At 32.4% G+C, this 12708-nt stretch overlaps 1 protein-coding gene across 3 annotated transcripts in view; it reads left to right on the forward strand.

Annotated features, from left to right (window-relative positions):
• The window catches only part of Zasp52 (Z band alternatively spliced PDZ-motif protein 52), a 168603-nt gene that overhangs the window by 153322 nt on the left and 2573 nt on the right, over nt 1-12708 (forward strand). For all 3 annotated transcript variants that reach the window (XM_072546355.1, XM_072546350.1, XM_072546360.1), the window contains 3 exons: nt 506-3494; nt 10520-10706; nt 12339-12459. In XM_072546355.1, coding sequence (XP_072402456.1) covers nt 506-3494; nt 10520-10706; nt 12339-12459 — 3297 coding nt within the window. The remainder of the gene's footprint in view (nt 1-505; nt 3495-10519; nt 10707-12338; nt 12460-12708) is intronic.

Genomic DNA, 12708 nt, shown 5'->3' on the forward strand with positions numbered 1-12708 from the left:
ACTACTAAAATGAGAAATGTTTTATAATGATTAGATTATTAGGGTAGCTGGAAAACAATACTTTGTTGACAGTTTTATGATATAGCTTAATTATTAATAACGTGTAATGGATATTGTAGGAAAAGACATATGTAATAAAAAGTAATATCAAAATATTATTAGTATTTGAGTACATCTTTTATCTTGTAATATTAAATTTTTATTTAATGTTTGTAATACCAAACAAAGCGAAAAAAAGCATTTTATTACTAGAATAATATATTAATAGATTGTATTTAGTAGAGTTTTTCGTTGTACATATTATAATTATGAGCTTTTTCTTCTACACGTAACTTCCTTTTATCCCTCTGTATAACATATCTACCATAACTATTCACATTATGTTTTGTTATACTATTTTACATCGTAGTATATTTTGAACGCTTAATAACTAATCTCTTACTTTTTACCTTTCTTGATGTTCCTCCACTTTTTAACCTGTGTTGTTTGTGCTTGCCCTAATTAGACGTTCAAGTAGCAGAAAATATTGTTTGGCCCCCTCCCCAAGAAGAACCTGAAGTACCTACCGCTTGTCCTTTGTTTTATCCTCCACCTTCACAGATAGAGCAAAAAATTTTAAGTAAGAGAAAAGAAAAGGAACTAGAAACAGAAGAAGATTGTTCGGAAATTGAAGAAATAAATGAGATGGCTCAGTATTCACAAAATGTATTTTCTGAATATTCTAGTAGACGAAAAAGTACTGAAGAATGCAGAGAAACTTTAACTGGGACATTAGATACACAACTTCTTATAGAAAATATAGTTAAAAACTCTGTTGGGCCCCCGTCTCTCAATGAAAATATTTTGACAAAGCCTCAGTTGGAACAGGAAGTACTAACTGAGAAACTAACATGTCCTTTGTCGTTAAATGAAAGCTCGTGCTGTCAGAAAAGAGATCATTGTGAATTAAAACGACCAACTGAATACAGTCCCAATACCTTAGAGCGTTTTACACCTACAATAGATAACGCAGTACCATTAAAATGGGAATCTCCTTTAACACAAGCGATTAGAACTACTTCTCCTGACAAAGATACATTTGCTTCAATTCCCACAAAACATTCTCATAGTGCACTTGCATCTGCATTATCTGTGGCTCCTTTAGATCCATTTACACCTACCGGTATTCATGAAGAGCCAGTACCTCTTCCAGAAGAAACTGTTCCGTATTTTCCTCCAGAAAGGCCAGTGCTTCCTATGGATATTGAAGCTTCTAACAGTGATCATGCTGCTCCTGTACCTCCTATTAGAAAGAAGTTTAAAAACCCTAATGACAAATTACTTGAAGATCTACCTAAACCACAGGAAAGAATTTCTTTGTTAGCTGCCTTAACAACGGCTCCAGATAGACCTTATTCTCCTTTTATAGAAATATCTTCTGGTCAAGACAAAAACCAAAATGTTGTTGAGAAACAACCACGCTCTGATTTACATAGACCTATAAAACCAGACGTTTTGCCAGAATCATTTACGGTACATAAAAAGGAACCCAAACCACCTAGTTATTATCCACCTTCTTTACTATACCAACGAACTGAAGAAGCAAAAAGTGAAGAGCATACTGAAGAAAGTAACATTACGAAAACTACGACAGTACAAAAAGAAACAATACAAAATCCTGAAGTTGTTCAGGTGGTTGTCGAGGAAAATCCAAGCACAAATCAAATAATACCTCCAATATTCCATGGATTTTCATGCTCTTTTCAAAACAAAGGTGACATTTCCCAATTTTCTGTAGATGTCAGAACTACACCACCCATTATTTCACCACCTCCGATAGTTCCTGTTGTAAAAACAATTGAAAGTAAACAAGGCTATGTTCAAAGGGAAATTGTAACTGAAGAAAGAAGTGAAAAACAAAAAACTTCAAAAAAAACTGAACAAAAAGAGGAAAGGACGATACAACAAGCTCATCAACGAAATAACATACCGGTTGTTAAACAAGCTGAAGAGGCAATACCCGTTAAACCAATACCTCCTGTGGCTCTCCGTAAACCGACTCAGTTACCCCAGTATCAAGTAGATATATCTGCAGAGGCCGAATCCGAATTAATAATGTATGAAAAGAAACGACAAGCTGAATTAAGATTAGAGCAGGAAAAACAAAATAAAATACAACAAAATATAGTGGCTGATAATAAAGCACCTGTAAGAGTATTACCTGCTCAAAAACCTATAATTAAGATTGAATCAGAAGATAACAACAGTATATTCAGACCTGTTGTTGAAGAAAATCCACCAATTCATTCATTTTCTCCTCGACCGGGCACTATTACTCCTAGCAACCGAGGCAAATCTCCTGCAATTTTACCCTACTACCAAGTAAATTTAGTTCCCCAACATATGGCTGCAACACATAGTAACATATTTGATCCTAAAAGTCCTGCTGTTTCTAGATCACCCAGTCCGTTTGTAGGGGCTACAAAAGAACGAAGCCCCTCACCAGTTCCAGGCACAGCTAGTAATATACGAGCAGCTTCTCCTGCCCCCGGACCACCAGAAAATCCTCTAAAATCTTCTAAACCACTTCCAAATCCAGAGTCTATTAGAATAGACCAAGCTCGAGACAGTTTAACCCACTATTTGCCTGAATATAAAAGCAAAATGGATTTGATTGAACTTGGCCAAAAATCTGAGTTCTCTGGACATTCTTATGGACAGAATAGTCAAATGTATACATCACTGGTTCAGACTCAAAACTTTCCAACAGTTCCTGTAGACCAAAGCAACAGACAATGTTTTGAAATGCAAAAAACAGACCTTTTACAAGCTCAAAGAACTGAAAAAAATATTTCTCAATTAGGTAATACCGTCGTCTCAACTTCAATCGATGAACAAATGCGCCAAGCTCACCTGGAGCAGCTAAAACAATCTCAAAGTCATTCTGTAGAGCGCTCTGCTGATGGCTTAACTCAAATTCAAAGAAAAAAAGTTGTTACTGAAGAATTCGAACGTTCCCAGAAGGAAGTTAATATACAAATTGAGAAAAATGTATCTTCAGTCAAAAAGCATCCTTTTACAGAAGTAAATGTTCCAAGTTTGGGTGAACCCAGTATTAAAGGTCATGTTACAGATCCCCAACGTATCTCGGTCAAAAAATCAGAGGGAGCTCAAAAAGAAGTTTGTCAAAAATTGGCAGGTCCACTACAGGCTCCTCCGTCAGCTACTCTTCAATCTTCAGCAACAGCTTCATTAGGAAGCACTGCTTCTGCTTCTACGCCAATAAAGCATGTGTTTGCACCAAGCTCTATAGCACCTGTAAAGCATGTAACTCCTCCTAGTTCCTCAAAAAAACCTAATGTACCCTGTGTTTCCCAACCCGATACAGGTGCTGGAACCGGTAAACAATCTGCAGGTGTAAGAATTGCACCAAGACGTGGTCGTGGTATCTTAAATCCCGCTGCCATTGGTGGCGCTAGAATTCCTCTTTGTGGTAGCTGTAATATGCAAGTCAGGTAGAGATAACCGATCTTTTTGATGTCTTGAGTGTTGTGTTTTTATTTGGTTGATTTTATTTAATGCTTATACCTAACTATTAGTAGAATGTATTAGTGGACTAATTTTAATTTTTACATTCACAAATAGTTTAGTCACTGCACTACAGGGTGCAAAACTATCTAACTATCAACATTTTTATTACTATTATTGATTCGTAGTAATATTAAACTATTAGCGATTGATCATCAGTATAGTTATCTAAAAACACAGTCATGAATATACTTCATACCATAGTACTAAGACAATACTGAAATTCAGTTCGTCAATTATTTTTGATATTCTTCTTCCTTTTCTCTATACATTTTAATATTTTTTAAGTTCTATAATCCTATTCGACAAACTTAACACAAGCCTGTTTGAAAGTGTTTTTTTTTTTACAAATTCCAAGCTTTCTTTTATTATTTCTGTAATAAGTTTATAGAGCTCACAATTGGTAAATCGATATGTCGCTACTTTTGACATAATTATTGTCTATAGTTTCCCATCAATAAATCATTGGTCAACGACATTTACACACTAAAAAAAATTTTAATGCAAAGGTTCATAAATTTCATAAGTTTCATCATCACTCGTGTTAATATGTTCTTAGTAATATATATATATATATATATATATATATATATATATATATATTTATATATATATATATATATATATATATATATATATATATATATATATTCTCTAATTTGTAGTGAGTTTTTTACTAAATATTTAGAATATTTGTGAGTAATACTTTCCCTTTTTTTGTTTTTAAATATTATTTTATAGCATGAATTTGGCATTTTTTGTTGTTTTATTTGTTTTGCTTTTATTTTAGATTATGCAAATTCGCTGTGCCATGCTAAAGAAAGCGAAAATCTAGTAGAATTGGATGAAATAAGCTTACAAATACCAAATCAGCCTCCACCACCGCCACCTGTTCCGGTTTATAGTCAAATTAATGTTACAATTCCATATCAAAGCATTTCTCCCCAGCTTGATTCAATTGGTTCGTCCCCAAGATCTGATTATTCGTCGTATTCTTCGTCCAGTGGCAAAAACATTCAGACCACTGAAACTTCTAAGGAGAAAGTGATATCCGAGATTAAAGCCTTGACTCCAAAGTTAAAAAAAGTTACTCTATCCGATACGCAAAGCCCAAAAATGAACTACGTGGTATCAAATGTTGAAACTACTATTACCAATAACAACAAAAAAGTCACATCTGAGCTTTTTGTTCCTATAAAAGACTATAGTAATTCTCCTAAAAGCGATTTATACTCTGTCAAAATCTCTGATTTGGATCTACCTGATCACTTGACATTTTCTAGTAAACCCGTGGATGGCAACAGTATCAGTAAAGTATATATAAACAGTGGCGTTACTAAAGATGCTTCTGATTATCGAGATACTAACAATTTGGCAAGTGTGCCTATATGTTGGATATGTAACAGTGAAATTGTTAGGTAATTTAACACAATTCTTTTAAAGGACGTATTCAAATTTTATTATTATTTACAAAAAAGTGCAAGAACTGCAAGTTTTGAGAAGTATTTAACTCATACAATATGTTTAGCCGTTACAGTATGTTCAGCCGATAAAGCATAAATTTTAGTTTTCTTACTTTATTACTTTATTACCTCATATAATAATAATAATTAAATTTCTAAAATATTCTTTATTTTTTTGGTAACTATATGTATACAAAATTGTAATATTTAATTTTTGAAGCACTTTTGTACTTAATAACTTTTGGATGCGCTCTTAGTTGATATACAGTGTATCACAAAATTGGTAATAAAATGTATTACAATTTTAACCAAGTCAACAAGAGGCACATAAAAAGTGATTAAAAGTTACAAAATAAAACCAAATGTTTTATTGTTGCGTTAAAACCGTTTAAACATTTTCCGGAAAATTTATATGACTATTATGGTGAGTATACAGTCAAAAAACGATCTTTTTAGAGGAGCCCACTACCACTTAATCCTCAAATTTTAACATCTAATTTGAAACTTTTCTTTTTCATCTAGCTACATTTTAGAATGTCTATATATGTTATTTTAAAATGTTAATTCCCCTGAGTTTTTGGTTATAGTTAAATAAAACCTTTTCGACTGACTTGGTTTTATATCTACAAACGTCTGTTTAATTTATATCATCTCATTGTGATACCCTGTATATGTAAAAGTATTTGGAATGACTATATATTTTTACTACAAAAACGCTATAAAAAAACTAAATTACCTTTAAAAATAAGACCAAAATCAACTGCTAAGAATAGAGAGGTGCATATTCAGAAAATTCTACAACCTAAAAAAATAACCTTTGCAGATATGGAAAAAACTGTTATTCTATTTCTGGGACTGTTTAGTTTATACTAAATATCTCTCTAGTAATAAATCACTTAATAGTTGTTTAAGAATAAATAGTAGGTTATTTAACATACGTAAAATAAATGAAAATAGACTTTTCGTAAAAGGTGTTTTTTGTATGACCAATTATTGTTTAGATTAAAAAAAAGGATAATGTAAAATATAATATATTAAATATTTTTTTTTTGACAACTAAGATTAAACAACAGAGGCCAAGAAATATCGGCATCTTATAGAGAAAAAATATAACATCAGTACAACTCTACAACTCTAAAGTTACTGTTATAAATTAAGTAAAAACTAAAAAAAAGAACAGGTATTCACGCGATAAAGTAAATTAGATTACACAAACATTTGTTCCTGGAAGATAACAGGTAGCTGAAGAAAAGAGGATGTAAAAAAAGACATAAATGAGACAATGATGTCTACGTTTTTCAGAGCATTATAAAATACAATTAAAACAGCAATTTAATTATATGTATACCTAAATAATATGCTTCTGAAATAATTGTTTTAATTTAATTTGATCGGAACAAATTCAAATTTTATTAAGTGATGATGGAAATTCGTTTTATGTGAGACAGCTATATACAGTGTGTTTCAACGAAAATGTGTCCCAGAAACTCAGAAACCAAAAGTTCCTTCAAAATTTAAGAAAACATGTCAATTTGTTTTGAGAAGGGGACGAATTTTCATGTAAAATTCATGTCCCTTAAGTATATTGTACACCACTGTATTAAAGTTATTTTTTTTCCTTTTGTAAAAATATCACTTTTTCATATGTTTTTTTTTAAAGATTCTGAATCCTAATTATCTTCTTTAGTGTTAACCAGATTACCTTTGATTTTAGATTTGTCAACGACTGATTAATCAGAGATATTATTGTAAAGGCTTACAAAAATGGGATATGGGAAGAAAGAATAAAATTAGTTAAGCTATACCATAGAAATATTCAGTGTCCTACGGCTACGGCAAGGATATCTTTAATACGAACCACCCAGATAAGTCACCAATACGTTTAACATTTAACTAATAAGTTTCAAGCTACAGATGACGTTAACAACACAAACCACAAAGTACCTAGAACAACCTATTTAAATTTGTTAGAAGACGTTATTGATACGATGATCACTGACACATTGGAATCTGATAATCATCTTTTAGAGGCTAAACTGACTTTCCAACAGGACGGGGTACTGCCACACTATGATATACGCAAAAGACAATTTTAGGACAAGAAAGGGTCCAATAGAGTGGCCGGTCAGATCACTAGATATTTCGCCTTTGGATTTTTTTTGTGGGAATACCTATATTCGCAATTATATACCTATATTATCAAAAATATACGCGACTCCGCCTGCAGACCTTGCATAGGCGACAAATAATTGTAACAGAATGTCGATTATTGACACCGGAGGTATTTGCAAATGTACCAAGAGGGTTTGAAAATAGATTGTATTATTGTATGGAAGTCACAGTTTTTATTTTATGTTGTTTGTTATGACAGATGTTCAACCGATAAATCCAAAATTATCTTCAAAGTTATTCTGTAAATAAAAAAAAAAAAAATAAAATGTCGTGTAGAAAAAAAAAAATACCTTTCAAATGATGTACCACTCGACCACACTCTATTTAAAAAAACTGGGGGTTGATGCGGGGCAATAGGGGATTACATTTTAGGGCATGAAATTTGCATGAAAATTCGTCCCCCTCCCAATACACATTGAAGTGTTTTTTTTAAACTCTTGGTTTTTGAGATTCTGGGGTAGGGGGTAGGCGGTTTGGTCATATTTTTATTGGAACACACTGGATATATTTTTTGATAGATACAACATAATAATATTGAAAAACATTATAGGTCGACAAAAAATTTGCTTGAATGGAGACAAGCTCAAAAGAATTGCGACCAGAAATAGATGAAAATATCTAGAGGAGGCCTATGTTCAACAATGAACAAATTAGGGCTGATTCTTAATGATTGCATCTATAAAATAGAACGGCATCAATAAAATACACTGTGAAGGCAACAATTTTTATGTGGGAGAAATCGCAAGATCACTAAGTGTCAGGATAAATGAGCATGAAATCAAGAACAGAGACCCCGACAAATCCCAGATATGCAAACATGCCTGGGACAACAAGCACATAGTACAATGGGAAGACGCATCAATAGTCATGAAAGAAACTGACATGAAAAGGGAAAATTTAAGGCCCAGAAAAAGCCAAGAAACCCATCAGCAGAATTTAGGTTCCTAATGCTAAAAGAAGAAGTCAGAAAACGAACATACCTCATCTAGAATAACACATAATACATATACGATATACAATACATAAACATATAATAAATAAAAAATCAGAATTTGATATCATCCAGAGGGTAAAAACATCACCCTCATATTACCAATTAAAGGCATAGCTATATACCTAAGAGATCGGGGCCAAGTATATCAACCTTCAATTTGGAAAACAAAACCGCCAAACAACTTGGTAATAATAACAGTATCTATACTAGTTTAAAATATTTTTTTTAAAAACGAATTCTGCAGTGGAAATCGAAACGTTAAATAATAACTATAAAATATAATTTTTATTACAATCGTTACTGAATCCCATATAAACATTATATTTAACAATAGAGGTGTACTTAAACAAATTTATGGGGACATAAATAGTCCCTATTATAATAAATTACTATTGGGATATAAATATGCATCACCAACATTTGAAAGCAAAAGAATACACTTACAGCAAAAAACATTTATAACTTTACTACACTACACTTACTTAGAGTTGTTTAGTGTGAAATCACAAACGTGTTGTACCTGTATGATTTCATCCGCTATTATTCAATATTGAGTCACGCGGTATAGTGTAGGTATTTTGTGTTGTCTGCTCCAACAAAGATTTAAAAGCACTGACAACGAACAGATGAGAACATTTTTATTATAATAAGACCTAATCGTACTTATCAATAGAACAGCTATCACATAGACATCTATAGATACCTACTGTTTTAATTGAATTTAGAAAATTTTGTTTCCTTGTACGGTTTGTAACTGCTCACGCGACTATAATATCCAGCTGTCGTAAGACAGGTAAGTTTTATCCTACTGATGACTCGTCGTTGCGATAGTAATCCTGCTCAGTACGAGAGCAACCGCAGGTTCGGACATTTGGTTAACGCACTTATACGAGCGGGTAATGGTGCTAAGTTACCATCTGTGGGATTATTCCTGAACGCCTCTAAGGCCGTATCCTTTTTAGTCAAAGGAGGCAACGATATCTCTTGCAGTTCCGAGAGTCGAAAGGCTCAAAACAATGTGACTTTACTAGGCAATCGTAGTTCGCTACGATTGTCGCACGAGCCCTTATTTCCGTTGAGATTATCGGTTTACGGTGGGATTGATCCTTGTCAGCAGACCAGATCTTTAGACGGACCAACATGGGTATTATAATCTATTCAATGTTGGAACTCGGAACTATCTGTAGACGACTAACGTACCTGGCAGGGCGTTGTACCTGTTAGAGCAGTTTCCACGCTGCGATCTATTGAGACTCAACCCTCAGCCTGGGGATTCGTCTTGTAGATTAGACGAGACCCCTGATATTAAAAAATAAAGAAAGCCTTACTGTTCTTCTTAGAATAGTGCAATTTTCGGTCAATTAGACAAACAGTATTGCTTACTATGGTTCCAAAATTATGTTAATTACTGTCACGTTCACGGAAAATCATGATATTTAATATGTATATAAACACATTTTGTGAGATAATGACGAAACTGATAAGTAATATATGTGTTCACTAATGTGAACACATTAGTGAACACAACATTGGTGTGTTTTGTTCACCTCTACTATGCACTTAACGACAATCGCATTTGACATGCTTTTGGAAAACTAATACTCATTAGACCACCTAATCTTTACAAAAAATATAAGATAGCTGGTATCAACATAATAGAGGCCGATGTATATAATTTAATGGAAACAGGATATGTATTTAAAAGAATGGATTTTTTGTTACGTTCATATACCTACTTGAGTATTGAGTTGACTCGCTCAATAGCTCCCACAATATGAAACGAATCTAGTGGATGTTGCTTTCCACTCCCAAAAAACAAAGGTTTTAAGTAACAACATTGATGGCAACTTTGAGAATTACAAGAAGTATTAGCAAGCAGTAAATAATTTAGACGTGCAAAGAGCTATGCTGGAGTTCAACTTCAGACTCAAATCAGTTTATTTTCATATAGATAGAACTCAAATTTAAGGTCTGCGGGAGAAACCCTATATTGGTAGCATATTAAAAATTATCATGGGTGTTAAATATTTGCGCACTAAAAACGGCGCGGCGTCCTACTTATTCCAAATAATAATTAAGTATTATATAGAACATACGTATCTGAAACTTGCTAAGAAGAAAAAGAACATATTAAATTAAATTAAAAAATTGTTTTGTTTGTAATTTATATAAGTACCTAATATATTGTTCAATATACTCATTTGTTTATTACCTGATACAAAACAGATATAGTCTTCCAACTACTTCTTATTTCAAAACTAACTTGCAACGAAAAAGCATTTATTTAAATAAACTGATAAAATTCCCACCCTTTAAATCATAGAGGTCCATTTATAACCGCACTTGGAAAGATTTGGTGCCCTAACCACTTCATCTGCTCGACTCCTTCATGCAGAAGACCTCTTCAAGATATTGGATTTGTAGAAGAACGTGGACAACTTTACTGCGAATACTGCTTCGAACAATATTTAGCTCCTCCATGCTCTAAATGTGGTGGCAAAATCAAAGGGGTAAGTACATTAAAAATATAAATTAGTATATGTATAATAAATGTTCTCAAATTTGTAGGAACACCAATTACAAACTATGAACTAAAATGAGAGATGCAATAAATTATAATGCTTGAAAATTTAACCATCACTACTATTTTTCCCTTTAGTCCAGTCGTCGAGACAAAAATGCCACTGAACTAAGGATGTCAAATTTTAGGACCCCAAAAAATATACGAAAAGTTTGCTACTCCTATCCCCTGACTTTCCACTAAAACCCTTCTTAGAAAGAGAAAAACGAAAAACATAGATTTACTAAGGATCTGTATCTATTTCTCACAGAAATAACGCTTGAAGCGACCGGCGATTTTAAATGTCAGTTACGCGCACGCAATTAATTTTCTAAAATAAAATTGCAAATTAATATGCATCTCTGAATTTACATGGATTTTACTACTATTGGTTTTTATCTTGGAGAGAGCGCGTTATTAAAAGTTCCATATCTTGGACAAAAATTAACATAGAAACATTTACCGAAGCTTAAAATAATTGTTCTGAGTTGTTCTAGAGCTTTCATTTGCCATATTTTCAAAGTTTACGGCTTAATTTTTTTAAATCTCTTATAAATAAATTAATTCGCAACTTTTTAGTGAAACTTTTAATATTTAATTGTTATATCTTTTTTATTAATAAAAATAAAGTAATTCTACCAGTTTTTTAAAGCTAAAACAATTACCTTGAAAATAATTGTGTTTTGAAAGTTAATCGATATATGAAAGCTGAATTACACTTGGAGAAGTACCAATGAATGCCTATTTTACAATTGTTTTTTACGAAATTTGCTATAAATGCCATTTTGTTCATTTTTTCTAAAGACACAATTTTCAATAAGTAAAGATTTCAGTATAATTAAATATCTCTAATAGTTTAGGAGATAAAATCATTTTAAAAATTAAATTGTTAATAACAAATTATCTGACGGGTTTTCAACTTGGTACCCTCGAAAAAAAAAAAATCTACGCACCAGAAACTCTAAAAAAATGTTAAGGAACCGACGGGACATAAAAGTGCATATTCAACTCCCCCGGTTCCTGGTCTATGTTCTTTATTTTTTGTAATCTTTTGTTTTAAATTCGGTCAAATTTCGACTTTTTATTTTTTATACTTTACCGCTATATTCTTAACCAGATTTTAATAAATTCGATATTGGCTTTCTATCACACATCTTCTCATGGCGCCGTCTCCTTTCGAAGGTTGTCGATCCAAATGGCAATTGTAGTTTTGAAAACTGCTGCGCGAAAGATTTCTGCGGATGAGCGGTCGAACCATCTCCTCAGGTCTTTCAGCCACGAGTTCTGGCGTCTTCCTACTGATCTTTTGCCCTGTACTTTTCCTTCCAGTATAACTTGAAGTAATTCGTATCTTTCCTTTCTCAACACATGACATCACACATATATTCTTTCATACCATTTTCACTAAAAATAAGGAAATATTTACACATAACATAAATATCCAAATAGACTACATAATTGGCAATAAATATAAAATATCATTAAAATAGCCTTGACTGGTGTTGATGTCTTTTAAAATGTCTCAAGACAAATATTGAACCGATTTAAATGTAGACATTTAATATACACATCTTTTTTACAGGACTGCTTAAAGGCAATAGGAAAGAACTTCCATCCCGAATGCTTTAACTGCACATACTGTGGAAAATTATTCGGCAACTCTCCATTCTTCTTGGAAGACGGAAGCCCATATTGCGATGCTGGTAAGAAACTTTATAACTAGCAAAAAAAAAAATACATACTAACTCCGAAAAAAGTCTGAATCCATAAATCGGATTAAAGCTTAACTCGTAAATTGCTTAAGATATCTTACTATTTAATTAAATTTCAAAATATATAGGCAATATAAAAACTGTTGTAGCAAATTACATATTATGCATTATTAAAAAATACAGATTCTTTTATTTTAAATCACAAACAAAGGGAAAACCCAAGAATGATAAAAAAGATCT

Source organism: Diabrotica undecimpunctata, chromosome 1 (genome assembly GCF_040954645.1).
Source record: "Diabrotica undecimpunctata isolate CICGRU chromosome 1, icDiaUnde3, whole genome shotgun sequence".
NCBI classification, from domain to species: domain Eukaryota; kingdom Metazoa; phylum Arthropoda; class Insecta; order Coleoptera; family Chrysomelidae; genus Diabrotica; species Diabrotica undecimpunctata.